This window comes from Cetorhinus maximus, chromosome 14 (genome assembly GCF_964194155.1).
Source record: "Cetorhinus maximus chromosome 14, sCetMax3.hap1.1, whole genome shotgun sequence".
Lineage (NCBI taxonomy): Eukaryota > Metazoa > Chordata > Chondrichthyes > Lamniformes > Cetorhinidae > Cetorhinus > Cetorhinus maximus.
The window spans coordinates 42148311-42176049 of record NC_135892.1 but is presented as its reverse complement, the minus strand read 5'-3'; the positions used below and the strand labels follow the sequence as shown (position 1 = coordinate 42176049).

At 41.8% G+C, this 27739-nt stretch overlaps 1 protein-coding gene across 6 annotated transcripts in view; it reads left to right on the top strand.

Annotated features, from left to right (window-relative positions):
- The window catches only part of zdhhc14 (zDHHC palmitoyltransferase 14), a 233197-nt gene extending 205716 nt beyond the window's left edge, over window positions 1–27481 (top strand). For 3 of the 6 annotated variants that reach the window (XM_078556850.1, XM_078556852.1, XM_078556853.1), the window contains one exon: window positions 26245–27481. In XM_078556850.1, coding sequence (XP_078412976.1) covers window positions 26245–26646 — 402 coding nt within the window. In that variant the 3' untranslated portion in view covers window positions 26647–27481. Of the gene's footprint in view, window positions 1–6710; window positions 9583–25219; window positions 25370–26244 lie in introns of those variants that run through there. The other 3 variants (XR_013578667.1, XM_078556851.1, XM_078556855.1) reach the window with 3 other exon arrangements.
- The last annotated feature ends 258 nt before the right edge of the window (window positions 27482–27739 follow it).

The window sequence follows — 27739 nt, the reverse complement described above, 5'->3', positions numbered from 1 at the left end:
CCTGCAGGACCCCAATGGTCACATCCTGTCAACTAGACATTTATGCATACTCTGTTTTTTGCCAACCAGCCAATCCTCTATATCCAGGCTAATATGTTACCCCCCTACACCCATGAGCTTTTATTTTCCGCAATAACCTTTGATGTAGCACCTTATCAAATGCCTTCTGGAAATCCAAGTACAGTACATCTACAGGCTCCCCTTTATCCACAGCACTTTTTGCATTTGATTGTATTCCTCTAATGTCTTAACCTTTGTACAAATTTTGTTGCCATCTGCGAGCCCACTTACCATACATCTAACACCACTGTCCAAACCATTAATAAGACTGTGAGGAGTAGCCGGCCTAGGACTGACCCAAGGGACGCCACTGGTAACGTCACCAGGCAGAAGCATTAACTAGGGTTACCTCTACTTCCATTGCCCCATGCAGTCAGAACAAGAATCTGAATTGAAAAGTTTTGATAATGCTAATTGGTAAAACCTCCAGTTTTCTTACCATTTCAAGTATGTATTATAGGATGAAATTTTCATAGGATATATGGGACATAGTCACAACCAGTCAGAGAATGTCCCATTTAAGGATGAATGCACCAGTCAAAGATCTGAGAATTAAACATTTAGAGTAGACCATTTATTTTGTTCAAGTAACAACTAGAACAGTCAAAAAATCAAGTGACAGCCCAAGTTTAACCCAGTAACAAATATGTTGTTTTTATTTTAATATTTATTTGGAAAAGCTGTTTCTTAAATGCACCTGCTTTCCTTATGCAGTCTGTCTACTGTTGTTATCTACAGTGTGGTCTGATGATGCAAACCAGACATGAGCCAAGTACAGAATTTTATCAGCACAGTACTGGAAAAGATGTTTAAAATTTACTTAAGGAAGTTTGTAATTTAAACACAGGGAACAACAGAGCAGAGGGGAAAATATTTGTTTCTTATGCTCTACTGAACTCTCAGTCTGAGTCATATTGCTTAAGGGAGTTGCCAAGTGGAAGACGAGGACTTCCTGCAAGCAAAGTTAAGAAAACATTCTAATAAGTGTTTACTCGTGTCAATTGGGATCCAGCATTAATGGAGATCTGAGAGCGTGCTGCGTGCCCTTGGCACAGGCAGTGTGTGCCAAAGGAACATAGGAACAGATCATGGCTGATCAATATCTCATTTTAACAGCCTTTGTTTCATATCTCTTAGATATCTAACTAAAATGTAACAACCTTGGTCTTGAAAATTTCAATTTCAATCTCAGCCTTCACAGCCTTTTGGTGGAGAAAGATTGGGTTTCCACTACTCTTTGCATGAAAAATTGCTTCTTGATTTCACTGCTGAATGGCCTAGCTCTAATTTTAGGATTATTCCCTCTTGTTCTGTAATTCCCTACTCTAGGAAATAGTCTTCCCATATCTACTCTGTTGATTTCCATTATCATTTTGAAGGCCTCAATTTTTAAAAAATTCATTCATGGGATGTGGGTGTAAGCCAGCATTTATTGCCCATCCCTAATTGCCCTTGAGAAGGTGATAGTGAGCTACCTTCTTGAACCGCTGCTGTCCCTGTGGAGTAGGTACACCCACAGTGCAGTTAGGGAGGGAGTTCCAGGATTTTGACCCAGTGACAGTGAGGGAACGGCGATATATTTCTAAGTCAGGATAGTGAGTGGCTTGAAGGGGAACTTGCAGGTGGTGGTGTTCCCATGTTCCTGCTGTCCTTGCCCTTCTAGATGGTAGCAGCCGTGGCTTTGGAAGGTGCTGCCTAAGGAGCCTTGGTGAGTTCCTGCAGTGCATCTTGTAGATGGTACACACTGCTGCCACTGTGCGTCAGTGGTAGAGGGACTGAATGTTTGTGGATTCGGTGCCAATCAAGCGGGCTGCTTTGTCCTGGATGATGTCAAGCTTCTTTAGTGGTTGTTGGAGCTGCACTCATCCAACAAATGGAGTATTCCATCACAATCCTGACCTGTGCCTTGTAGATGGTGGACAGGCTTTGGGGAACCAGGAGGTGAGTTACTCACCGCAGGATTCCTAGCCTCTGAACTGCTCTTGTAGCCACAATATTTATATAGCGAGCCCAGTTCTGTTTCTGGTCAATGGTAATCCCCAGGATGTTGATAGTGGGGCATTCAGCGATGGGAATACCATTGAAAGTCAAGGGTCAATAGCTAGATTCTCTCTTCCTGCAGATCATTATTGCCTGGAATTTCTGTGGCGCAAATGTTACTTGCTACTTGTCAGCCCAAGCCAGGATATTATCCAGGTCTTGTTGCATTTGGACATGGACTGCTTATCTGAGGAGCCGTGAATGGTGCTGAACATTGTGCAATATTCAGCGAACATCTCCACTTCTGATCTTATGATGGAAGGAAGGTCATTGATGAAGCAGCTGAAGGTGGTTGGGCCTAAGGCACTACTCTGAGGAACTCCTGCAGTGATGTCCTGGAACTGAGATGATTGACCTCCAACAACCACAATCATCTTCTTTTGTGCTAGGTATGACTCCAACCAGGGGAGAGTTTTCCCCCTGATTCCAGTTTTGCTAGGATTCCCTGATGCCACACTCGGTCAAATGTTGTCTTGACATCAAGGGCAGTTACTCTCACCTCACCTCTGGAGTTCAGCTCTTTAGTCCATGTTTGAACCGAGGAGCTGAGTGACCCTGCCGGGACCCAAACTGAGTGTCAGTGAGCAGGTTATTGTTAAGCAAGTGCCGCGAATTGGCTGAAGACTGGCATCTGTGGAACACCTTCGGTCTGTCCGCAAGCATGACCCAGACCTCCCTCTTGCTTTCAACACGCCACCCTGCTCTCATACCCACATGTCCATCCTTGGCCTGCTGCACCTGAGGAACAGCACCTCATCTTCCATCTAGGCATTTTACAGCCTTCTGGACTTAACATTGAGTTAACTTTAGATCATGAACTCTCTCCTCCATCCCCACCCCCTTTCCGATCCCACTTCCAATAATTTACAATTTTTAAAATATATTTTTCTTTTTCCACCTATTTCCATTACTTTTAAATTTATTTCCATCTATTGTTTTATCTCCACCTTTTAACCTATTTTGATTCCTTCCCCCCACCCCACCCCCAATAGGGCCATCTGCTCGTCCTGCTTTCTGCCCTTAATGTCACAATTAGCACATTCCTTAGCTAATATCACCACCGTCAACAGCCCTTTGTCCTTTTGTCTATGACATCTTTGGCGATCTCTTCTTTGCCTCCACCTATCACTGGCCCCCTATCCAGCTCTACCTGTCCCACCCCCATCAACCAGCTTATATTTCAACCCTCTCCTAATATTACTCAGTTCTGTTGAAGGGTCATGAGGACTCGAAACGTCAACTTTTTTCTTCTCCGCCAATGCTGCCAGACCTGCTGAGTTTTTCCAGGTAATTCTGTTTTTGTTTTAGAGCTTAGATCTGATCCATTGATTGCGGAATCGCTAAGCTCTGTCTAACATGTACAAGGAAAGATGTTGAAATGCATTGAAAAGGTTCATATGTACTGGAACTCTATTCTTTCTGTTATCCGGCAGGGTTTTCAATCAATGAGCCAAAAATCACAGCCCGCATGCGTTCCTGTCTGCCTTGAGTATTGCCCACTCTCCAAGTGTACATTTGGTAAACTCTCCCATAAGCATGACCACCTTCCCACTCAATGTGTCATAGCTCTGCCATTCCCAGCCACATTATTGTCCTGGCGCTCGATGCTACAACCTTGAGATTTTCCCACTTGTAGTTATCTGCATAGCGCCCACAAGGCTCTCATCACAGTGTAGGGAAGCAGTACTGTGCAAGACATTGTGACTAACGTCACATCACCTAAACAGTCGCCGAGGTCAATGATAACTCTAAATGATGTGTTGTGGTCAATAGAGGCTTTGAGCATGCTCTTGATGCGCATATGTGACCTTGCCATGTTGAGAGCAGCAGTGGCCCAGGAGCTAGGATGTAATGAAGCTGAAGTGTACTCTTTAGTGTGAATGACGCCTCACCTTGACATCTCCATGGTGTTGTTGCTTTATCAAGGTCACAAGGGTCAGGGCTGGTTTTTAGGGGAGGCTGTCTGTGTTCAAGAGGAGGCATTTTAATGTGTGGCAAGCAAGTGTGTGAACATAGTTATTCTCAGGTGGCCAATCTATATGGAAAGGCCAGGCTACGTGTAGGCCCACAGAATGCCGTAAGTCAATGCGATGGAGATGAAGGTGAAACACAGAGCTGTGTCATGTAGAAATACATGAGAACCTTCATAACGTCCTCAGCTGCTATCCCCCAAGTGTCACCTCCTCATTACCACATTTGATGTTGTCCCATTGCTGGAGTTGGACCTCCTTGAGGAACTTTGTCAGACTGAGGGTATACAGCTATGGGCACACTGAGGATTGTAGAGTAGCTCCTGCCTCAATTAGGCTGCCTTGGGACTGGGATGCTGGAGAGACATTTGAAGAGGCATTGACTTCTGATGCCAGGACGCCGTTCTGCAGTTAGGACCTCATCTCAGCAAAGACACATGCTCCCAAGACTTCATCACCCTTCAAAGCATCAGGACGACATGAGCCTGATGTTTAAGTGCCCACTCTCTGATTGAAATGAAAGGGAGAGCCACGCTGATGTTTATTTTTCACATGATGAAGTGTACATATCCAAGAGGAGACTTATTCCTACTTGATACCCCTAGTGGCTATGAGGGCCTCACATGTACCCGTGCCTTGTCTGGCCCGCACATTGGCATCTTCCCCTGCAGCCTCAGCTTCCTCGACCTCATCACTCTTATCCGTTTCAATGTCCTCCTCATCGAAGGAGACGTGCAGCTCCTCCATGTAGGCATCTGGCAAATCATCCACCCTTTGCAGCACCAGGTTGTGCAGTGTGCAGCAAGCCACAGTGATCCATGAGAACCTCTGCGAAGTATACTGGAGTGCTCCACCAGATATGTCAAGGCATCGGAATGGCATCTTTACCTGCCAATGGTCTGCTCCACCAGTGTTCGGTTAGTGGTATGAGCTTCATCGTACCTTCTCTGAGCTGGATTTTGTGACCGCTGCATGGCGTCATCAGCCATGTCCTTTGTGGCTACCCTTTGTCACCGAGAAACCAGTCCTGGATCCTGTGTGATCCCTTAAATATGTCCGGATCTGCCATTTACTCAAGGTGTAGGAGTCGTGGCTGCGTCCTGGGCATCAGGCGCAAACCCGCAGGATTTGTTTCTTGTGGTTGCAGACCAGCTGGACATTGATCGAGTGGAAGCCTTTCCCGTTGATGTATCAGAGTGCCTGTTGCCACGGAGCTTTTATAGCCACATGAGGACACTCGATGGCACCCTGCACTTGTGGGAAACCGGAAATCACAGCAAAGCCCTGTGCTCTGGCGTCCTGGCTGGTTTGATCGCTATTGAAGTTAACGTAATTGTGGGCCTTGGCGAAAAGGGCGTCTGTTACCTCTTGTATGCACATTTACTTGGAAGCAGAGGTCCCGAGTGGAGTCCTAGAATTAGCCAGTCACGTAGAAGTTGAGCGGCGGTGACTTTCAGAGCCACTGGCAACAGATGTCCTCTCAGTCCCCTTGGCGCCAAATCCGGCAGAATGTGGCAGATGTACGCCACCAAATCCCTGGACATACGGAGGTGTCGGTGACACTGTCTCTTGCTCACCTGCAGAAAATACATGTGTCTTCTGTACACCCTTAGTCTTGAGAGCTGCCTATGCACGACGTTTCTGTGATCCTCAACCTCTGCGTCAGGAGGGGTCCCTGCTGCCCCCTCCTCATAAGGGTGAAGCTTCTCCCTTTCGCTAGCCTGGCACCTCCATCCCAATCTTCTCCGTCTTCTCTCCTGGCTTGTATGGGATGATGCAGGCAGCTATAAATCCAACATCCATCTTGCTGAAGGTCTCCTCTCTGCAGCATAAATGAAAAAAAGACCATGAGTGAGCATGAGCCTCCAAAGGTCTATTTTTGTCGATAATTAGTGAGTGACTGTGAGTTCAAGGTCTTGGGCCCAGTGTCGTAACATAATCGCCACTGAAATCCTGGCCAGTGCATGGTACTTTTCAAGGTGGTCCCCTCCCACCCCCGTTATCTCACCTGTTAGCCATGGTGCTTAACTACTCAAGAGGAGCATTTACCTTTTACATGCATGTACTGGTTTTGTATCATACTAGATGCTTCTTTGAGACTTCACAGTATTTATTCATGGGTTCACCCATTAACAATTCAGCTCAGTTTACTGTGGTCAATTAATTTCTGATCTCTTCCAAATTTGCCTTACTTAAATTTAAAGCCTAGGTTTGTACCCCTCCTTTCTCTGTGTCAAACCAAATATCACATTCAATCATATCGTGTTCTTAATATTGGGATTTTGCGATGGGATTAAAAGCCAGCTGGTTAATACTACCATACAAAAAAATGTTTACTCTCAAGCCAAGTGGATCTTTTGTTTAACAATTGTTAATTTAAACTTGTAAAGCCCTTTTCACTGTGGAAACCAGTTCAAAATGATCTGTTTGTATAAAAAGTGCAAACAAAAATTGGATTAGTTTCTTTTCCTAAATTTCTGACTGCCTCTCCAGTGGTACATATTTCTCTTTTCCAGGTTGGTTGACAAATGGAATTTTCCAATCCCATATTGTATGTGTTATTTAATGCCTTTCACTTTCAATTTTTCTGTTTTTTAACTGATAATTTCCTGAATTTTAAAATTATTTCTCTTTATTTTGACTGATTTTCATCTCAAGACTTAACAACTTGAATAACGATTATGGTTAAAATGAATGAAATGTCTAAATTTATTCACAAAAGTTTAAAATGTATTTATAATGTTTTAAACTATATACATAACTGGTGAAAGCTGCTTATAAAATTAAGATACAACTGTTCTGGTCCCATTGAATTTTTCCTCCTTCACACAGGAAATACAGTATTAATTATGCATTTGATTTAAGATTTCATTTTGATTAAAATAGAAAAATATTGCTAGATGAAAATGATGCTTTGTTCTAACCCCTAGGATACAAGTTTTGTTGTGCTTGTCATAAATATCTTGAATTTCCCTGGCGGTTTTTCCAATTTTCCATTGTAAGTTTAGCTGAAACCATATTCAAATAGCACCATTTTTCTGGATTTTTTTTACTGACGGAGATTGGGTAATTCCTGCAAAAATTCTACCTCATAAACCTTTGCACTGCACCTCACCATGTTTAGTAGGTACAGTCCTCTCTGCACCTCTCAATATTGTGCTTGAAGATATTGTAATGTTCCCCTGTTGTGACTGTTAGTAAACACTGCTTGGCGTCAGGTAATTCCAGCATCCTCTGCCTTGTCTCCTTTTTAATTAAAGCAGGAGTTGTTTAAATCACCCCACACCCTAACTTGACTTCCTAGACACATGCAATGATTGTGAAAAGTATGACTATGAAAACACAATTAACATTCCAGGGCAGGCAAGCCAGTCAGCAGGAATAGTGATTCAGTAACTAGCAAAGACATGTAAGCATTATTGGGAGGGACATAGAATCATGGGAAAAGTGCTGTATATGGCCACTGCATCCCTAGGAATGCTGTAGCTGAAATGCCAATTTTTTTTTTTAAATAGGCATTTATCTTCTAAAAGGAATCTATACCTGCTTCTACTCATTTCCAAGATATGTATTATTACTCAGTTTTTGAAAAGATGCATCATATCAAATTATTTACTAGTAATCTTCAAATACCTAAATATTATAAACACATGACAGTACATACAAAATGTAGAAATTGATGGCTAACTCTATATTGTTGGTGACTAATAATGTCCAGTATTGTCAGTGCTATTTTTTGTGATCTAATTTGAGTTGAAATAACCATACAATTACTTTGAAATGGTAAACAATTGAAGCTATATTTGTCCTTAATCTAAAAATATAACTTTATGAAATCATAGAAACTTACAGCACTGAAGGAGCCATTCGGCCCATCATGCCTGTGCTGGCTTTTTGAAAGAGCAGTCATGCTTAGTCCCACATCCCCACTTTTTGTCTAGAACGCTAAGTTCCACATCCCCAAGTACTGTCCAACTCATTTTGAATCTGACCTCAGGCTATTGACCACTTGCCAAGGGAATAATTTTTCTCTATCTAAAACTCTCATCTGTTAGGCCACCTCCTAACCTTCTCTGTGCCAAGGAGAACAGACCTAACTTTTCCAACCTGTCCTCATAAGGTCTCTCATCTCTGCTGATATCCTCAGGCCTCCTCTGTATCCTTTCTAAGGCCTTTACATCTTACCTGAAGTTTGGTGCCCAGAATTATCCACAGTGCTTCAGCTGAGACTTGACCAGTTATGGCACGATCACTGTGCTTTTATACTCTATTCTCCTATTTATAAATACAAATAACCCATATTATTTTTAACTACCTTATCAATCTCCCCTGCCACCTTGTGTATATGGACCCCAAAGTCTCTCAGTTCATCTGCACATTTCAAAATCGTGCCATTTATAGTACACTGCCTTTCCATATTAGTCCTCCCAAAGTGCTCCACTTCACTCTTCTCTGCATTAAACTCTACCTGTCATATTTCTGCTCATTTCACCATCTTGTCTATGTCATTCATAAGCCTATAACAATCCTTATTGCTACCTCCTACTTTGCCAGGTTTTATATAATCTGCATATAGCAGCCAAAAGAAAATGTTATTTTATAATCAAAACTAGTAAAATGGATTTATATGCCAAATTCAATTCAAAACCATTACTTCATCTCATGCATTTAAATATGATTTATTAAATTCTTCACATTCTCAGAATTGTTACAGCACAGAAGGAGGCCATTTGGCACATCATGTCTGCACTGGCTCTCCATAGGAGTAATTTACCTGGTGCCACTCCCCCGCCTTCTGCCCGTAGCCTTCCACATTCTCCATTTTCATATATCTATCCAATCCCCTCTTGAATGTCTCGATTGAACCTGCCTCCACCAAACAGTAAAACTGTTTATGTTAGGAGGATCAACTGGGAGTGGCGAATCTGAAAAATGCCAACAAACTGAAGGATTGATGTTAAAATATTGGCTTTCCCAAGTTTATTTAATCAGTAGCTGAGTCATACAGACCAGGAAGGTTGCAAATTCAATCCCAAATATGTTCTGTTTGCTGATCTTAGCTGAGGTAGAGCTAGGAGCACTGAAATTGGATTCAGCACCCTTATCTAGGCAGAAATAAAGAATAGCCTATCAGTTATAGTTATATAACCAGCCAACACTTACCTTTGAGGCTTATATTTGAATAGTGGCTATTTATGATGGCACCAGAGGGCAACTACCACACATGAAACTGCTCCAAGAAGGACTGAACACATTTAAGAGAGTAGAAAGTTGGCAATAAGAATATATTTTTTAACAAACATAAGGAGAGTAGTCACACCATCCATTTATTTAGCTGTTGTTTATGTGCCTGTAGGCAACAGTGTAGTGCCGCTGAGAACATTCTAAAGCCAGTAATAATAATGACAAATATTTATGATACACTTACAGTTTTTGTTTGACAAGTTGTAATTTTTTGCATGAAAATTGCATGTATTTTTTAGCAATAAATCTGCATGTTTGTTGAATTAAATTTCGTTATGTTTTATTTGCATGGCTTGTTTACATCTTTCTAACAGTTTTATCTACTCGCAAAGGTATACATAAATTCACTGGTATATTTAAAAGCAACAGGCCAAGACATAATCCAGCTCAGACCAGGGAACAGTATATAGTGGAGTTTGTCAGGGTTCAGTATTAGGGCCACTGCTTTGCTTGAGCTATATTAATGACCTAAAACTTGTATGTACAGGGCACAATTTCAAAATTTGTAGATGATACAAAACTTGGAAGTATTGTGACCAGTGAGGACAATAGTGATCAACTTCATAAGGACCTTAAGCTGGTGCAAAGGGCAAACAAGTGACAGATGAAATGTAATGCAGAGAATTACAAACATAGATACAAACATATGAACTAGAAGGAGGAATATGTCATTTGGCCCCTTGAGCCTCCTCCGCCTTTTGATAAAATAATGACTGATCTGATTGTGGCCTCTATGTTCTTGTCTACCCCTATACCCTTTGACTCCCTTATCAATCATCAATCTATCTAACTCGGTCTTAAAAATATTCAGTGACCCTGCTTCCACTGTTTCCTGGAGAAGAGAATTCCACAGATTAACAACCCTCAAAGAAAAAAAATCTCCTCATCTCTGTCTTATTTTTAATCTGTGTCCCCTAGTTCTAGTCTTTCTCGTAAGAGTAAATGCCCTATCAGGATCTTTTATGTTTCAATAAGATCACCTCTCATTCTTCTAAGCTCCAGTGCATACAGACTCAATCTGTCCAACTTTTCCTTATAAGATAACTGCTTCATCCCAGGAATCAATCGAGTGAGCCTTCTCTGAATTGCTTCTAATTGCGAAATTATGTATTAAAGGCAATATAAAACAAAGAATACAATTCTAAAGGGGGTGCAGAAGCGCCCTATGGGGGTATTTGCGCACAAATCTTTGAAAGGTGGCAGGGCAGGTTGAGAAAGTGGTTAATAAGACATATGGCAGAGCTTCCCAAACATTTCCCAGTGTGACCCCATTTTAATGCCCCAAGACTTCACTTGGTCCTAGAGTAAAAATTTTGGGGGTATGAAAACTGTTGAGTGGAGGGGGTGAAGGGTGTTGGCCTTTAGCTGCTGAGGCGGGTTGGTGGGAGTGAGGTTGAGCATGGTGGGAAGTGTTTAAACTGCAGGGTCTTACTAAAATCTACCTTTTCTCAGCCTTTTGTGCAGCAAGAATCAGGCCTCAAAGATCTGTCCACCATTAGAAAGAAAAGTAACGATTCAAAGGGGCCTCACAGCTGTTATTATTGTGCCTGAGCTCCATGGCAGCCATTTCTGCCTTGGAACTCGCGACCCCAAAACCTTGTCTTGCGATTCCACTGGGGGTTGCAATGCACAGTTTGGGAAGCCAATGGCATACAGGATCTTGGGCTTTCTAAAGAGAGGCATGGAGAAAAAAATGTTAACCTTTATAAAACACTGGTCCAACCTCAACTGGAGCATTGTGTCCAATTCTGGGCACCGCACCTTAGGAAGGATGTGAAAACATTGGAGAGGATGCAGAAAAGATTTGCAAGAATGGTTTCAGGGATGAGAGACTTCAGTTACACAGATAGATTTGCAAAGCTAGGACTGTTCCCCTAGAGAAAAGAAGATTGAAAGGATATTTAATAGATTTGATAGATCATGAGGGGGTCAAGAGAGGGAGAAACTGTTCCCATTGATGGAAGGGTCGAGAACCAGAGGACGCGGACTTAAAATGATTAGCAAAAGAACCAGAGGCAATATGAGGAAAATCATTTTTTTGCAACAAGTGGTTACGATCTGGAATATGCTACCTGAGAGTGTGGTGAAGACATTCAGTTGTGGCTTTCAAAGGGAATTGTTTAATTATCTTAAGAGAAAAGATATGCAAGCTACAGGGAAAAAGTGGGGAATGGGATTAGCTGAGTTGCTCTCACAGACACCCAGCATGGACATGAAGGGCTGAATGGCCTCCTATGCTGTAATAATTCTATAATTTTTATTTAATGAGGCTTTGTGTCTATCAGGATCTTTTATGTTTCAATAAGATCACTTCTCATTCTTCTAAGCTCCAGTGCATACAGATTCAATCTGTCCAACTTTTCTTCATAAGATAACTGCTTCATCCCAGGAATCAATCGAGTGAGCCTTCTCTGAACCAAATTAACAGGGCTGCCCGTCCAGCCTTAAGGTTGGCAGGCAGGCGAAGAGCCCAGGCGGCCTTAGCATTTTACATGGAACCTCATCTTCAGGTGGGATAAGGTTTCATGAAGGTTTTTAAACTTTAATAAAAAATTTTAATAAAATTCATAGACCTGTCCCAGCTTATGTGACACTGTCACATGAGGAGACATGTCCAAACAATTTTTAAAAATCTTTTATTCACTTTTTCACAATTAAATTAAACTCTCTAAGGCAGCTCCATGCACATGCGCGAAATAACGCAGGCCCCAACTCGGCCTCCTCCCCGCCACTCGCACAGAGAGCACTCAGTGCTTCCGGATGCGCGTCACACTGGACGGGCCTTAATTGGCCCGCCCACATAAAATGGCGGCACACAGTTAATCACGGGCAGCGATTGGCTGCATGCCAGCCCATGCCTGCTCCCGCTCAGCTCCCCTGACGAGGAGAAAATTCTCCCCCCAAGTGTCTGTTGATTCTTTACCTGATGTTAAACTGACCAGCCTTTAGGTACTAGTAATGTCCTTACACCCTTTCTCAAATAGTGACTGATGGATCTAAGATCATTTTCAATTCAGGGTTTTTAAGAAAGCTTCTGACTGAAGAACGGTGGCATTTTTCTTTAATACTTTAATAAAGATGTGGGCAATTTTTCAAACAATGGCTCTGAAAAATAAGCTGTAAATTGTAAAATGTATATATGTATGTCCATACAGTATATATTTTCACTAACAGCCTGATCATAGCCACAACTGGTACAAGTGCACCATGCATTAAATTTTGAAACACAGCCCAAAGTGACTTATGTCTTATGCTGTTTCCAACTATTACTTAAAATCTGAATTATACTCTCTTATGCACCGTCTCCATCACACAATCCCTCTCTGTCCTACAATTCCTCTTTCTCATTCTTCTCTCCTTCACTCCCCCTCTCTTGATTGATCTCTCCTGAGCCTTGGACTCTCATTCTCACATCAGCCTTCTCGCTCCCAAAGCTTTCATGCCTCTTCCATATTTTTTCTCCTGCTTTCACACAGGCCCTTTCTCATTCTCCATGTTTGCCTCTTACTGCCCCATAGTTTTCTCTCCCTACACATACATTCCTTCTCACTTGTTTCCTGTCTTAATTCCCATTCTTGTTTGTCTTTTGCTCTCATATCCTCAGTTTCACTGCCTCATTGTCACAGTCCTCCCCTCTTTTGTTTCCACTCTCAACTCTCATTACCTGTGTCCCTGTCTTTCTTCCCCTACAAGCCCCTCTAATTTTCTGCCATTTTCACACACTTATTCTCCTCTTCCTCTGTGTATTCAAAACCGCAGTAAATTTGGATAATCCTATTACACTGTTGGACTTTTTATTAACAGGCATCCACTCTTTACCCACAGTAGTTTTTTTAAGCAAAATTTCTGACAGAAATCAATAATCCATAGTTATCTATTTTCTCAGATTTCAACACATAGAAACTTGGAGCAGGAGTAGGCCATTCGGCACTTCGAGCCTGCTCCGCCATTCATTATGATCATGGCTGATCTTCCAACTCAATAGCCTGCTCCCGCTTTCTCCCCATACCCTCTGATCCCTTTTGCCCCAAGAACTATATCTAACTCCTTCTTGAAAACATACAATGTTTTGGCCTCAACTACTTTCTGTGGTAACGAATTCCACAGGCTCACCACTCTGGGTGAAGAAATTTCTCCTCCTATCAGTCCTAAATGGTCTACCCCATATCCTCAGACTGTGACCCCTGGTTCTGGACTCCCCCACCATCGGGAACATCCTTCCTGCATCTACCCTAGTCCTGTTAGAATTTTGTTAGAATCCCAAAAGCTCAACTTAAAAGGATAAAGTTTGCCAGGGAAATTTGTTTTTTTTTGTTTTAGAGACAATGATGAAGCTGAAATAAATTGCTTTGATATATTTTTTAACTGCCCCACCAAGCCTTGAAAGATATTCTGTCTCTACAAAATATTGTGGTTCATAATAATCAACCTCTAAATAGGCCATATTCAAATGGATACTGGGTCAGTTGAAATATTCAAGACTGATATTGGTAGATTTTTGTCACTTAAGGGTACCAAGGGATATGGAGCTAGGGTGGATAAATGGAGTTGAGGTGCAGATGAACCATGATCTAATTGAATGATGAAACAAGCTGAGGGGCTTAATGGGCTACTCATTATGTCCCTCCAGATCAAGCCTTGAGAATGTAGAAGTCATAGATGTACCTGGTGTCAGGGCAGAGACCACCACAATAATTAAGTCTCAATATCAGCAGTTTCCTCTTTCAGGAACACTGGGGTCCACACAGATCGTCCTCAACTGCTTTTTAAATCATTTGCCATCAACACTTCCTTTTAAAGTTGGGCAAATCAATGATTATGGGGGTCACTTGAGCCAATGTATTTTTAAGGCGTGACTTGCAAACCGCATAACTTTGCCATTCATAAAGCTAGATTGTTGAAGATCCAGTTTTTGCAATCCTGTTAATGGAGAGCATTTCTGTTATTAGTAACACTACCACTGATGCACTTAACAGATAACAAGAGGAACAATACTGGCCTATTCAATCTGTGCCACCTCCTTCCTCACCGCCATTCTAATTTTGTGTGGTGACCTGGATGACTGACTGTTCAATATTGCAAAGGAACATTGATAGATTGAGTGGGGAGAATTGTGGCAGACGAAGTTCATTGTAGGAAAAGTGTGAGGTCATCCTTTTTGGACCTAAGAAAGATAGATCAAAGTACCTTCTAAATGGAGAGAAGCTGGGAACTGTGGATGAGCAGAGCAATTACTCCAAGATCCAAGTACAGAACTCACTAGAAGCTGGTGGACAGGTGCAAAAAAATAATTTAAAAGGTTTATGGAATGTCAACTTTTATCTTGAATGAGCTGGAATACAAGGGATGGAAGCTGTTACAGGCATATAAAGCTCTGGTAAAACCCTTTCTGGAGTACAATGTTCAATTTTGGGCACTGCACCTCGGGAAGGATATATTCTGGAGGTTCACCAGAATGAAATTGAAGCTAAAAGGGTTAAATTGTGAGGACAGGTTGCATAGATCAGGTTTGTATGTCGCCCTAAATATAGAAAATTAAGTGATAGTCTAACTGAGGTGATCAAGGTGTTGAAAGGATTTAATAGATTAGATAGAAAGAACATATATACAAACATACGAATTAGGAGCAGGAGTAGGTCACTCAGCCCTTGAGCCACCGCTGTTGTTCAATAAGATCATGATTGCTCTGATTTTAACGTCAACTTCACATTCCTACCTATCCCTGATAACCTGCCACCTCCTTGCTTATCAAGAATCCGACTCCCTCAGCTTTAAAGATATTCAAGGACCCTGCCTCAACCACCTCTTGAGGAAGAGAATTTCAAAGTCTCTCAGCCCTCTGAGAGAAAATCTTTTTTCCTGATCTCTGTCCTAAATGGGCAACCCTTTATTTTGAAACAGTGACCCTTAGTTCTAGATTCCCCCACAAGAGGAAACATCCTTTCTACATCCACCCTGTCAAGTCCCCTCACGATCCTATATGTTTCAATCAAGTCACTTTTTACTCTTCTACACTCCAGCAGATATAAGCCTAGCCTGTCCAGCCTTTCCCCATGAGACAGCCAGCCCATTCCAGGTATTAGTTTAGTAAACCTCTGAACTGCTTCGAATGCATTTACATCCTTCCTTGAATAGAGACCAAAACTGTACACAGTATTCCAGATGTGGTCTCACCAATGCCCCATACAACTGAAGCATAACCTCCCTACTCTTGTATTCAATTCCCTTTGCAATAAACGATAACATTCTACCTGCGTACTAACCTTTTGCAACTCATGCACTAGAACATCTGGATCCCTCTGCTTCTCAGAGCTCTGCAATCTTTCACCATTTAGATAATATGCTTTTTTATTCTTCCTGCCAAAATGGACAACTTCACATTTTTCCACACCATACACCATTTGCCAGACCTTTGCCCACTCACCAAACCTACCTATATCCTTATGTCCTCTTCACAACTTACTTTCCTACTTGTCTTTGTATCACCAACAAATTAAGCAACCATACCATCAGTTCCTTCATCCAAGTAACTTATATAAATTGTAAAGAGTTGAAGCCCCAGCACTGATCCCTGTGGCACACTACTCATCACATCCTGCCAACCAGAAAATGAGCCATTTATGCCTACTCTGTTTCCTGTCAGCTGGCCAATCTTCTATCCATGCCAATATGTTACCCCCTACACCATGAGCTTTTCCACAATAACCTTTGATGAGGCACCTTATCAAATACCTTCTGAAAATCTAAGTACAGTACATCCACTGGTTCCCCTTTATCCACAGCACATTACTTCTTCAAAGAACTCCAATAAATTGGTTAAACATGATTTCCCTTTCACAAAATCATGTTGACTCTGCCTGATTACCTTGAATTTATCCAAGTGTCTTGTTATAGCATCTTTAATAAAAACTTCAAACATTTCTCCTATGACAGATGTTAAACTAACTGGCCTATAGGTTCTTGCTTTCTGCTCCCTCCCTTTTTGAATAAAGGAGTTACATTAGCTATTTTTCAATCTAACGGAACCTTCCCCAAATCTAGTGAATTTTGGAAAATTGAAACCAACGAATCAACTATCTCACTTGCCACTTCTTTTAAGACCCTAAGGTGAAATTCATCAGGACCCAGGGACTTGTCAACCCGCAGTTCCAACAATTTGCTAAGTACCACTTCTCAGGTGATTGTAACTTCTTGAATTCCTCCTTCCCTTCCAATTTCTGATGTACAGCTATTTTTGTATCCTCTATAGTGAAGACTGACACAAAATACTTATTCAATTCATCTGCCATCTCTTTATTTTCCATTATTAACTCCCCAGACTAACTTTCAAAAGGACCACTGCTCACTTTGTTAACTCTTTTTTAAAATAGCTATAGAAAGTCTTACTATCTGTCTTTATATTTCTAGCTAGCTTTCTCTCATACTCTAATTTTTCCCTACTTATTAATCTTTTAGTGATTCTTTGCAGATTTTTATATTCTGTCCAATCTTCTAATCTCCCATTCATCTTTGTGCAATTATATGCTTTTTTTTAAGTTTGATATTATCTTTAACTTTCTTAGTTAACCACGGATGGTGAATCCTCCCCTTGGAATTTTTCTTTCCAGTTGGAATGTATCTGTGCTGTGTATTCTGAAATATCCCTTTAAATGTCTGCCACTGCATCCCTATCGATCTAGCACTTAAACCTAAATTGCCAGTTCACTTTCACTAGCTCTGCTTTCATGCCCTCATAATTGCCCTTATTTAAGTTTAGCCTTAGATTCATTCCTCACTCCCTCAAACTGAATGGAAAATTCAATCATATTATGATCACTGATACTTGTTTGGAGGGGAGGGCCGCCTTCACTATAAGGTCATTAATTAATCTTATCTCTGCACAATACCAGGTCTAGTATAGCCTGCTCCCTGGTTGGCTCCAGAATGTGCTGATCTAAGAAATTATCCTGAAAACATTCTATGAATTTGTCATCTACGCTACCTTTGTCCATCCGATTGTTCCAGTCTATATGTAGTTTAAAATCCTCCATGATAATCGCTGTACCATTTTGACAAGCTCCCATTGTTTTATTCTTTGATACCCCGTCCTACTGTGTGATTACTGTTAGGGGGCCTGTACACCACTCCCACAAGTGACTTCTTGCCTTTATCATTCTCGATCTCTACCCAAACCTTTTATATATCCAGGTTTCCTGAACTTAGGTCATCCTTCTCTATTACGCTCATGTCGTCTTTAATCACCCCTTCGTGACTTCCCTTCCTAAAAGTCACATACCCTTCAAAATACAGCTCCCAACCTACACCATCCTGCAGCTATGTCTCTGTAATGGCTATTAGATTGTACTTATCTCTATTTGCACTATCAGTTCATCTGTTTTGTTTCAAATGCTACGTGCATTCAGATGCAGTGCCTTAAGTTTTGTCCTTTTATTATTTTTGTAACCTCTAGCCTTATCTGTTGGTTTACTCTTAGACTTTACTCTCTGTCCCTTTCTGTCATGGCCTGTTTATCATTTCTCATATTAATACCTTCCTCTCTTACCTTTTTTATACTCTTGATATACCACATCTTCCCACATTTGATCCCTTGCCCCCCCACTATTTAGTTTAAAACCCTTCCTACTTCCCTAGTTATGTGATTTGCAAGAACACTGGTCCCGGCACAGTTCAAGTGTAAACTGCCCCAACAGTACAGCCCCCACTTTCTCCAGTACTGGTGCCAGTGCATCACAAATCAGAACCCACTTCTCACACCAGCCTTGGAGCCACGTATTCATCTCTCTAATCTTATTTGCCCTATGCCAATTTGTACGTGGCTCAGGTTATAATCCAGAGATTATTACCTTTGAGGTTCTGCTTCTTAATTTAGTACGTAGCTCCTCATACGGACTATGCAGAACCTCTTTCCTGCCTATGTTGTTAGTACCTCTATGGACCATGACAATTGGATCCTCCCCCTCCCACTACAAGTTCCTCTCCAGCCCTGAGCAGATGTCCCAAGGCAGGCAACACAACCGTCTGGACTCTCACTCTTTGCTGCAGAGAACAGTGTCAATTCCTCTCACTATGTCGCCTATTACTACTATATTCCTGTTTGCTCCCCCCACTTGAATAGCTTCCTGTACCATGGTCCCATGGTCAGCCTGCTCATCCACCTTGAAGACCTTGCTTTTGTCCACACAGGTCGTGAGCACCTCAAACCTGTTTACCAATTACAAAGTCTGAGACTCCTCCACTACTGCTGCTCAGACCCTTTACCTGCCTTATTCATGGTCACATCCTCCTGTTCCTCACCACTGACCAAAACAGATGACCCTATTCTAAGAGGTGTGACCATCTTCTGGTAGAAAGAGTCCAGGTAAATCTCTCCCTCCCTTATGTTGCACAGTGTCTGCAGTTCAGCTTCTAGATCAATAATCCTGATTCTGAATTCTTCTAGTTTCTTGCACTTTCATCAGACGTATTAGTTCTGGATCACCTTGGCAATTAAAAGATCCCACATTCCACAGCTGCAACATAGCACCTGTCCTGCCATTGTTACTTATGTTATTTAATTAATTTAATTTAATTACTTTCTTAGTTAACTTAGAATAATTCCCATATATACAACAATTTACTGTGCTTATTAAATGCTAGTACCATTTACTGCTAAAAGTTATATGTTTCTTAACTACACAGGAATGTGTTTTAGGTGTTATTTTAATTATTTTAATTTTTTATTTTTTAAATTTAATTTTAAAGTTTTAGTTCTTTTTATTTCTAGATCTATCTTAACTCCCATGCCCTAAGCTGGCTTCACACTGTCCCTAATGCTAAGCACTTACTGGCCAATCAACTCACTAGTTTCCTGTCATGTCACAGTTATTCTTTACACTGCTGGCTCACAGCAACTGAAAGTGTCGAACTTCCAGCTGTCTCCCGCAGGTCCACTCTGACTCCCAGGAAGATAGGCCGCACTCCAATCCTCAGGCTTTATTTATAGGTGCTCCTCAGCACCCAACTGTCCGTTCCGACTCACTATTTTTCTGGTGGAAGAGCCTAGAACAAGGGGACATGAACTTAAAATTAAAGCTGGACAGATCAAGGTTGATATCAGGAAGCACTTCACAACTCTCTCCTCCAAAATGGTGTTACATCTACACCAATGAAAAATTTCAAAAGATTGATAGATTTTTGTTTGACGAAGGTATTAAGGAACAAAGATGGGTAGATAGAGTTAAGATACAGATCTAATAGTGGAAATGGACTCAAGGGGATGAATGGCCTACTCCTGTTCACATATTTGTGCCCACAAGGCTTGGTCAGCAACATTCTGGGAGACCTTTTCTGTGCTGCGGTGGTGAATTTCAGATTTCCCTTAGATCTTTTGAACTAAACTATGAGGACTTCTTTAAGGAGTTGGTAGAAGTAACACTGGCAAGTTTAAGGAGAAGTTATTGAAGCTTCAAAATAGTCAGGGTCCTATTCTTTAGAAGAAGGAAAACTTGCTTTTGTGGCAGAAGAGGTTTGGGAAACTTCAGAAAGAATATTATTTCAGTTGCTTCTTCTGCTCCATGCCCAGCATTGACTCTTTGATGCTCCTCTAAACTGATCTCAGGCAAGGATTTTATCCACTATTTAGCGGAAGACTGAAACTGTGGCTGGCTTTTTCTGAGCCCTGTAGCTGGGAGGTTGGAGGGCTAGCAAAATGGGAGGGACAGGTGGAGTGCCTGACATTGTCCTGCTGCCATGCCATATTGCTAGCAGTGGGAAAGTTGGTAGATCACACAATCAAATGAGCCACTTAGGTGGCCAATAAGAGCCATTTCCCACCTCTATGGCAGGCCCATGGCAAAATCCTGCTCCAGCTTCAGCTCTGGCAGCAGTATGACTGCAATTGTTTCAATGCTCCTTAAAAAGGAGAAAAATGAGTCTGGCTTGCTCAGACTGCGTGGATGTGTGTAAGGCAGCATTAAGCTCAACTGTGATGCCTTTGTTGCTGAATACTTGGCCTAAATGCACTGTAATGGTTCACATATAGCTAACTTGTTTGTGGTACCAGACAGCAACCAGTAGCCAAGGGAAGAAATCAATGCCAACAGGGGAAGAGAGGAAGGAACAAAATTGTTATTTTTGTGTTCCTACCTTACATGGAGAGGGGAATAATACCCCTAGATTTTTGTTATGCCTGGAAAAGCAACGCTTTCTGTGTCTCAAAGCACAAATTGTCCTTCATTATTTAAATTGGCTGCTTGCCTCTGTTCAGTGATTAGCCAAATCCATCCTGGCCTGCCCCGAGGAAACTGCTTCACTCCAATTAAAAATTTGAAGATAGAGACACTGCCACAGATGATTCACATGGTATATTCTGGAGAAAGACCAACAGCCATAGACTTTCAAGGATACATACATTCAAAATTGAGAAATGAAAGCTGTCAGAAAAAGGAAGTAAATTATCAGTCTGGAAAGTACAATTCCTGATGTCACCGTTGACAGGTGTGCTTACCTTGTTAAAGATTTCAGGACAAAAGAGTGCTGTGATTGTGCTGCAGGAGCCAAGATAGTTGAACTGCAGCATTAAATTGTCTTTCTTTGGTGGGGAGACTTTCCCTCCATTTTCTCCCTTTTATGCAGGATTGTTCACCAGATCACACTGGAGTATATTTTGGTAGACCCATAGAACCTGAGAGAAAAATAGAAAATGCTGGAAAAATTCAGCAGGCCTGACAGCACCTGTGGAGAGAAAAACAGAGTTGAAGTTTTGAGTCCATGTGACCCTTCTTCAGAGCTACAGAGAAGTAGAAATGTGATGAAATTTAAACTGCTTAAGACGGGTGGAGCAGGTGAAGCTGGATAGAAGGCCAGCAATAGGTGGGGGCAAGGGAGAGATTGACAAAGATGTTGTGAACAAAAGGACAAAGGGAGTGTTAATGGTAGTGGTAAGGACTAAAAAAGGTGCTGATAGTGGCAAAGGTAAGAAAGCAGAATGTGGTCATAGCAGAACAGGACCGAAGGTGTTCTGCAAAGCAGTCACCCAGCCTGCATTTGGTCTCTCCAATGTAGAGACCACCACATTGGGAGCAGTGAATGCAGTAGACCAAATTGAAGGAGGTGCAAGTGAAATGCTGCCTCACCTGAAAGGAGTGTTTGGCCCCTGGACAGTGAGGAGGGAGGAGGTAATGGGGCAGGTGTTGCACCTTCCGCGATTGCATGGGAAGGTGCCACAGGAAGGGGATGAGGTGTTGGGGAGGAGTGGACCAGGGTGTCCCGGAGGGAACGATCCCTGCGGAATGCCGATGGGGGGATGAAGGGAAGATGTGTTTGGTGGTGGCATCGTGCTGGAGTTGGTGGAAATGGCGGAGGATGATCCTTTGATTGCGGAGGCTGGTGGGGTGAAAGGTGAGGACAAGGGGGGACTCTATCATGGTTCTGGGAGGGAGAGGAAGGTGTGAGGGCAGAGGCGCAGGGGCTGAGTCGGACATGGTTGAGAGCCCTGACGACCATAGACCTGTCAAACGCAGACTGGGTGACCGCTTTGCAGAACACATTTGGTCTGTCTGCAAGCATGACCCAGACCTTCCTGTCGCTTGCCATTTCAACACGCCATCCTGCTCTCATGCCCACATGTCCGTCCTTGACCTGCTGCAATGTTCCAGTGAAGCTCAACGCAAACTGGAGGAACAGCACCTCATCTTCCAATTAGGCACTTTACAGCCTTCCGGACTTAACATTGAGTTCAACAACTTCAGACCATGAACTCTCTCCTCCATCCTCACCCCTTTTTTTATCCCCTTTTTCAAAATTAATCTTTTTTATCCACTTATTTTTATTCATTTTTTATTTTTATTTATTGTTTCATCCCTTTTTATCCCATTTTCGATCCTTTTTTCCCCACTAGTGCCCCCTCCTCCCACCCCACCCCCACAAGGGCTTTCTGTTACTTGTTCATGTTGTTCTTTTCAGAGTGCTTATCCCTGTTCTCCTATTCACACATTCTGCTTTCTTATCTTTATGCCACTATCAGCACCTTCTTTAGCCCTTAACACTACCATTAACACTCCCTTTGTCTTTTTGTCCATGACATCTTTGTCAATCTTTCCTTTGCCTCCACCTATCGCTGACCTTCTATCCAGCTTCACCTGCTCCACTCACCTTAAACAGTATAAATTTCATCACATTTCTACTTCTCTGTAGCTCTGAAGAAGGGTCGTGTAGACTCAAAACATCAACTCTGTTTTTCTCTCCACAGATGCTGTCAGGCCTGCTGAGTTTTTCCAGCATTTTCTGTTTTTCCTTCAGATTTCCAGCATCTGCAATATTTTGCTTTTATCTTAGAGCCTGAGAGAATGTTGATTCTTTAGCCATCAGAACCAGGCCTCAAACAGCCAACACACATCCCAAATAGATAACAATTGTTGCTTCTGATGGAGGGACATAAGTGCATCAGTTCTTATGGCAGTGGGGACTGAACGTGCTGCCCTCTCTCAGAAGGCAGCATGTTGAGGCATTTGCGCCATTATCAGACTTATTCAGTATGTACCTGGGTGTCACTAATTCAGCCGGACCAGCCCGCTCTTACAGCAACTGAGATGGGCCAGTCTACAGGCCACAGTGAGAGGTCGCCCACTACTGAGATCCTCAATGCTCTCATTAGAACAAGAACAACCTTCCAACAGCAAATCTGAAACCACATGGGCAACACCATATAGAAGCTCTCAAAAGAAATCAACATGCTAATGCCTGGTTAAATATTTATTTGTTTAGTGAGTTAAAGAAAAGTAGGGCTTTGTGGTTGTGTGCATATTGGCTCAATATTAGCTGCAGAGTTTGCACTGTCAGGTGGTACTTGTCTTATGAGAGTGGAAGGACTGGGCTAAATATTAGGGAGGAGGGGTCTCGGCAGAATTGGGAGACTGTATTACAAGTGAAACACTTAGTTTGAGAGTTGCTAATTGGCAGCTTCCCTCATCCATCTCTTCACCAGAGTCCTGTCCAGGTTCCCTGCAGCTCAATCTCCAGGGTCCATCCCTGTTGAATGGAGGGATTGTGAAGAATGCAGCAGAGCACCACCATGGACAATAGTCCATGCATTCCAGGGCTACCTCTGTTTCAGAATCCCAATAACCTGCTTCATTTAGTACTTCCTGGGCCTCTGTGATATCACTGTTCAGTGAAAAGGTGCAGGTTGCGTAGTGGCATTATCATACAGGTAGCTCTTGGGTAGCCTTATCATCAAGCGGTATTCCATGCACCAGCTGGTTCTGTTGGAAAAATGGGGACACTATGCTTTGTCACAGTATAGCAACATCGTGGTATTTCTCCAGAGAGCAAAAACAGATCTGCATTATTCATGTAGAATGATCTGTTGCAATCTGGCCTTTAGCAAATGAAACCTCTTGTTCATGAATGCTGCTTACTCATGGTGACTTTTGAATGCAATCTATGACTTCCTATCCTAGGAGGAATCTCTCAAGGCTGCAAGAGCCAATAGTCAGCTCATGTTGGCTCCTACATGGCCTTACAGAAGATAGTGTCTATTACTTGTTTGAGGTAGGACTTCGCCAACTGGTTGATGTGTGCATGTCACCTGCTGCAGCTTGGAATAACCTGACAAGAAAGTCAGAGCCCTTGTGACATTGAAGGCCACCTCTTGGTGTGGACCCCTGGTCTGGCTGCAGCAGCTAACACAGGTCAGGAACAATCTCGATAACTTAACCAAAGCTTCCTAAAACTGTGTTCCTCAGTGCAATTATGGCAAGTCACCCAGTTTCTATACATCTGCTTGGAGGTTATGGGCAACTTTGCTTCCGCTTTCCGTATGCTACCAATACCTGCTTCACAACAGTCCTTCTGCAACCCCCTCTTGCAGCTTCTTGGATTCCTTGCCTTTGTGCTACCCTTATTGTTCTTCCTCCACCATTCAGATAGAATGTACCGCACATGATCAGGCCATTTCGCCCCAACTGGTCTATGCTTATGAGATACTTTTGCCTCCTCCAATCATACTTCATCTAACCTTATCAGCATATTCTTCTGCTCCTTTTCCCTTCATGTGTTTATCCGGCTTCTCCTTAAATTCATCTATGCCATTTGCCTCAACTACTCCTTGTAATAGCAGGTTTCACCTTCCAATCACTCTTTGGGTCAAGAAGTTTCTCCTGATTTCCCCAGACGATATTTTGATGATTATTTTATATTAATGGCTGCCAACTTTGGTCTCACGGCAAGTGGAAACATTTTCTCTACACCTACCCTAACCCCCTTCAAAATATTACAGATCTCTGTTAGTCACCTCAGCCTCCTTTTCCAGAACAAAGAACCCCAGCCTGCTTTGCCTTTCCTGGAAAGTATATCGTCTCAGTCCTGATATCATTCTTGTGAATCATCTTTTGCACTTTTTCTAGTGCCTTGATATTCTTTTCATAATATAGAGGCTAGAACTGTATACCAGTGTGGTCTAACCAAGGTTCTATACAAGTTTAGCATATCTCCTTTGTTTTTCAATTCCATCTAGAATGAACCCCAGTGTTAGGTTTGCACTTTTTTTTTAATGACCATATTAACCTACCATGCTACTTTTAGTGATTTGTGTACTTGTGCCTCTAGATCCCTTTATTCCTCCACCCCGTTAATGCTATTATTATCCAAGCAGTGTTAGGCCTCTTTACTCTTTCTACTAAAATGTAACATCTCACACTTGTTTTTATTGAAATTCAATTTCCAGTTACATGCCCATTCTACAACTTTAGGTGTTGCAGCAACTGCTTCCATTATCAGGAGTAGTTACAGGTTATAAAAGGTTGTGATGCTTCAGAAAAGCCAACACTTGTCTAATGTTCTCTGGAATAAGATCGGTTTGTTTCCAGCTGTATCCAAAAAATCAAAAGTACCCCTTTAAATATTTTCTTGCTTCATGTACTACCCAGATTCCTGGCGAGAACTATTAGCGCCTGTTTTGCTGTGCCCTCCTAAAATCACAGCAGAAGTCCTGTCTATATGATTAGGATCCCAATTTAAATAATGTCGCCACCTGATACAGGTGGATACCTGCACATCCTGTGTCCTGACTGACGGCAGTAAGTGATGCACCCACAGCTGTTTTAACTCTCATAGAAACCTATTTGTATCTGTTGGAACAGGTTAAAATTAATTTTTTCATGACTTATGTGGCTCTAGTAAGGTATCTGAATCTTAAAGTAACCATATCCCAGACAATGTTGATTGGATATGGCCTGTTTGCTTCTGTATGGAGGTTAAACATTGATCAAAGACTTAGGAAGACCATGCTTACAGAAGGGAATGACACATTTTGTAATCCATGCATTTGCTGGGTGTCCAATTTGTATGTTTGTCAAGAATAATCATTTAAGCGACCTGCAATACTATCACATTAAGCATCCAGAGAATCAAGTTATTCCTGCCAATAAGTCTTATGCAAAAAAAAGGTGCGCATACAAAGTAGGATTTACATATTGGAGATGAATTTCAGCACCTCCACCCATGTTTTATTTGCGTGTTGATGGCATGACTTTGTCAAGTGAATCTATGTTTAAAATTAAATTGGTTTCATTGACTGTTGAGGCATAGAGGTCAATGGGCATAATAGCGATTCTTGTGGTTTTCTATATTTGTCCTGTAACTATCTGCATCAGTGGAAGTAATCCACTTCTCGAAAGCATCACAGTTTCTGTTCCACACATGTCCTTGTGTTTGCAGTGCAATTTATTATATTGCTTTCTCATTTAAAAATAGAAGGAAAAAGTTGTTGAATAAAGTCTAAGGTCATGCATGTTTACCCAAATTTGCAATGTAATTGTGCTTCACATGTATTCAGCATAATTACTAATTTTCTTCCCATTCTTTTCCCCCATTCTTTTCTCATCATGTGTCACTATAATACATCTTCCATATTTCTGATGCTCCGTACGTCTGTTCTCCATTTATGCTGCAGTGTGATCAGGACCAATGCATTCAGAGCACTAAATTCGTTTTGCAGGCTGCAGCCACACCGCTGTTACAGAGTGAGTCAAGTCCAACCAATGAAGAGCCCCCTCTCCCTGGGAAAATGACAATTTCTTCTCCGTGTGCCACGTTGACTCTTGGGCAACCAACACCTCCACCGTCTACATCAAACCTTGCAACGGAAACCATATTAACAGATACAATGCCACTAAAGGAAGCATGTGAAGGTCACCACTTTCTTACACCAGAAGAGGCTCCATCACCTCCTGGAATGCTCACCCCAGGTACCCCTCTTACCCATAGCCACACGATGCATGTCCTGAATGCAGTCACCCAGGATTCAATGCACGAGGATTCAGTTCGTGGCCTTGTCAAGCTTAGCTCAGTTTGACACCTCTTATGCCCATTTTAATCTTTCCCAATTCCAGATGTTTGCTGGAAGTATCGAAAGTCGTATCAGGAGATGCCATTATAATCCCATCACAAATTGACATAAAATCGCAGATGACCACTTCTAGCCTGTACTGGAGAATATGTGCCATAGTGTGAAGAAGAAAAGATCCATGCTTATGAATTATTCAGACTAAGAAGCAAGACTTCACTGATGTTTGTGTTATCTGTGGAGCCATGGCAAAAGACTTTCAACTGCACTCAGATATTGTACAAGAGTGTAATTTCTATTGTGCTATATTTTGAAAACTTGGGACACAGTAGAGATGGGTAGGAAAAGTCCATGACCTATCAGGCTGTTGAATTAGAAAGTGAGAAGACTGAGTGAATCAACTGTTAAACCCAGCATGAAAAGCCTTTATCATCTAAACATGAGTGTCTCAACTTTTGAATAGGTGGTTTAGAGTGAGTAATTGCAAGGTGTTCTGCTGAAGCCTGTTTAAACTGTAATCTAGGATACTGTGCCATATTGTAAACAAGTGTTACAGACCAGTGTAAAAATACTGAATACATTGGTGAGCTTTGTTTTTCAATGAGTATATAAGGGCAAAAGGAATGCAAAGAACTGAACGAATGCAATCTATTAGCCTTCATTGTATTAATTTTGTTTTTTTGGTTGGTAGGACCTAGAATATTGAGGGCCGCTATTGTCTCACAGCATATCATTTATCTCTTTATGTGAAGTGTTTGAGAAGGAGCTGTTTTGTGCCATGTCACCGTTTAAAACAGGTGACATTTATTTCCTGTGGACATTAATAAATTGATTTCACCTTTTATTCTTTAAATCCTTTGGTACTTGTGTATAATAGAATTATTACATTCAGCTAAAATGCAAACTCCAATTCAGTTTTATTATGCAAAATCTCCCACTACATTAAGTTTTCATTAATATAAATCTTTACTTGTTAAATTCATAGAGTCATACAGCATAGAAGGAGGCTATTCGGCCCATCATGATTGTGCCAACTCTTTGAAAACACTATCAAGTTAGCCCCACCTCCCCGCTCTTTCACCATAGCCCTGCAAGTATTACA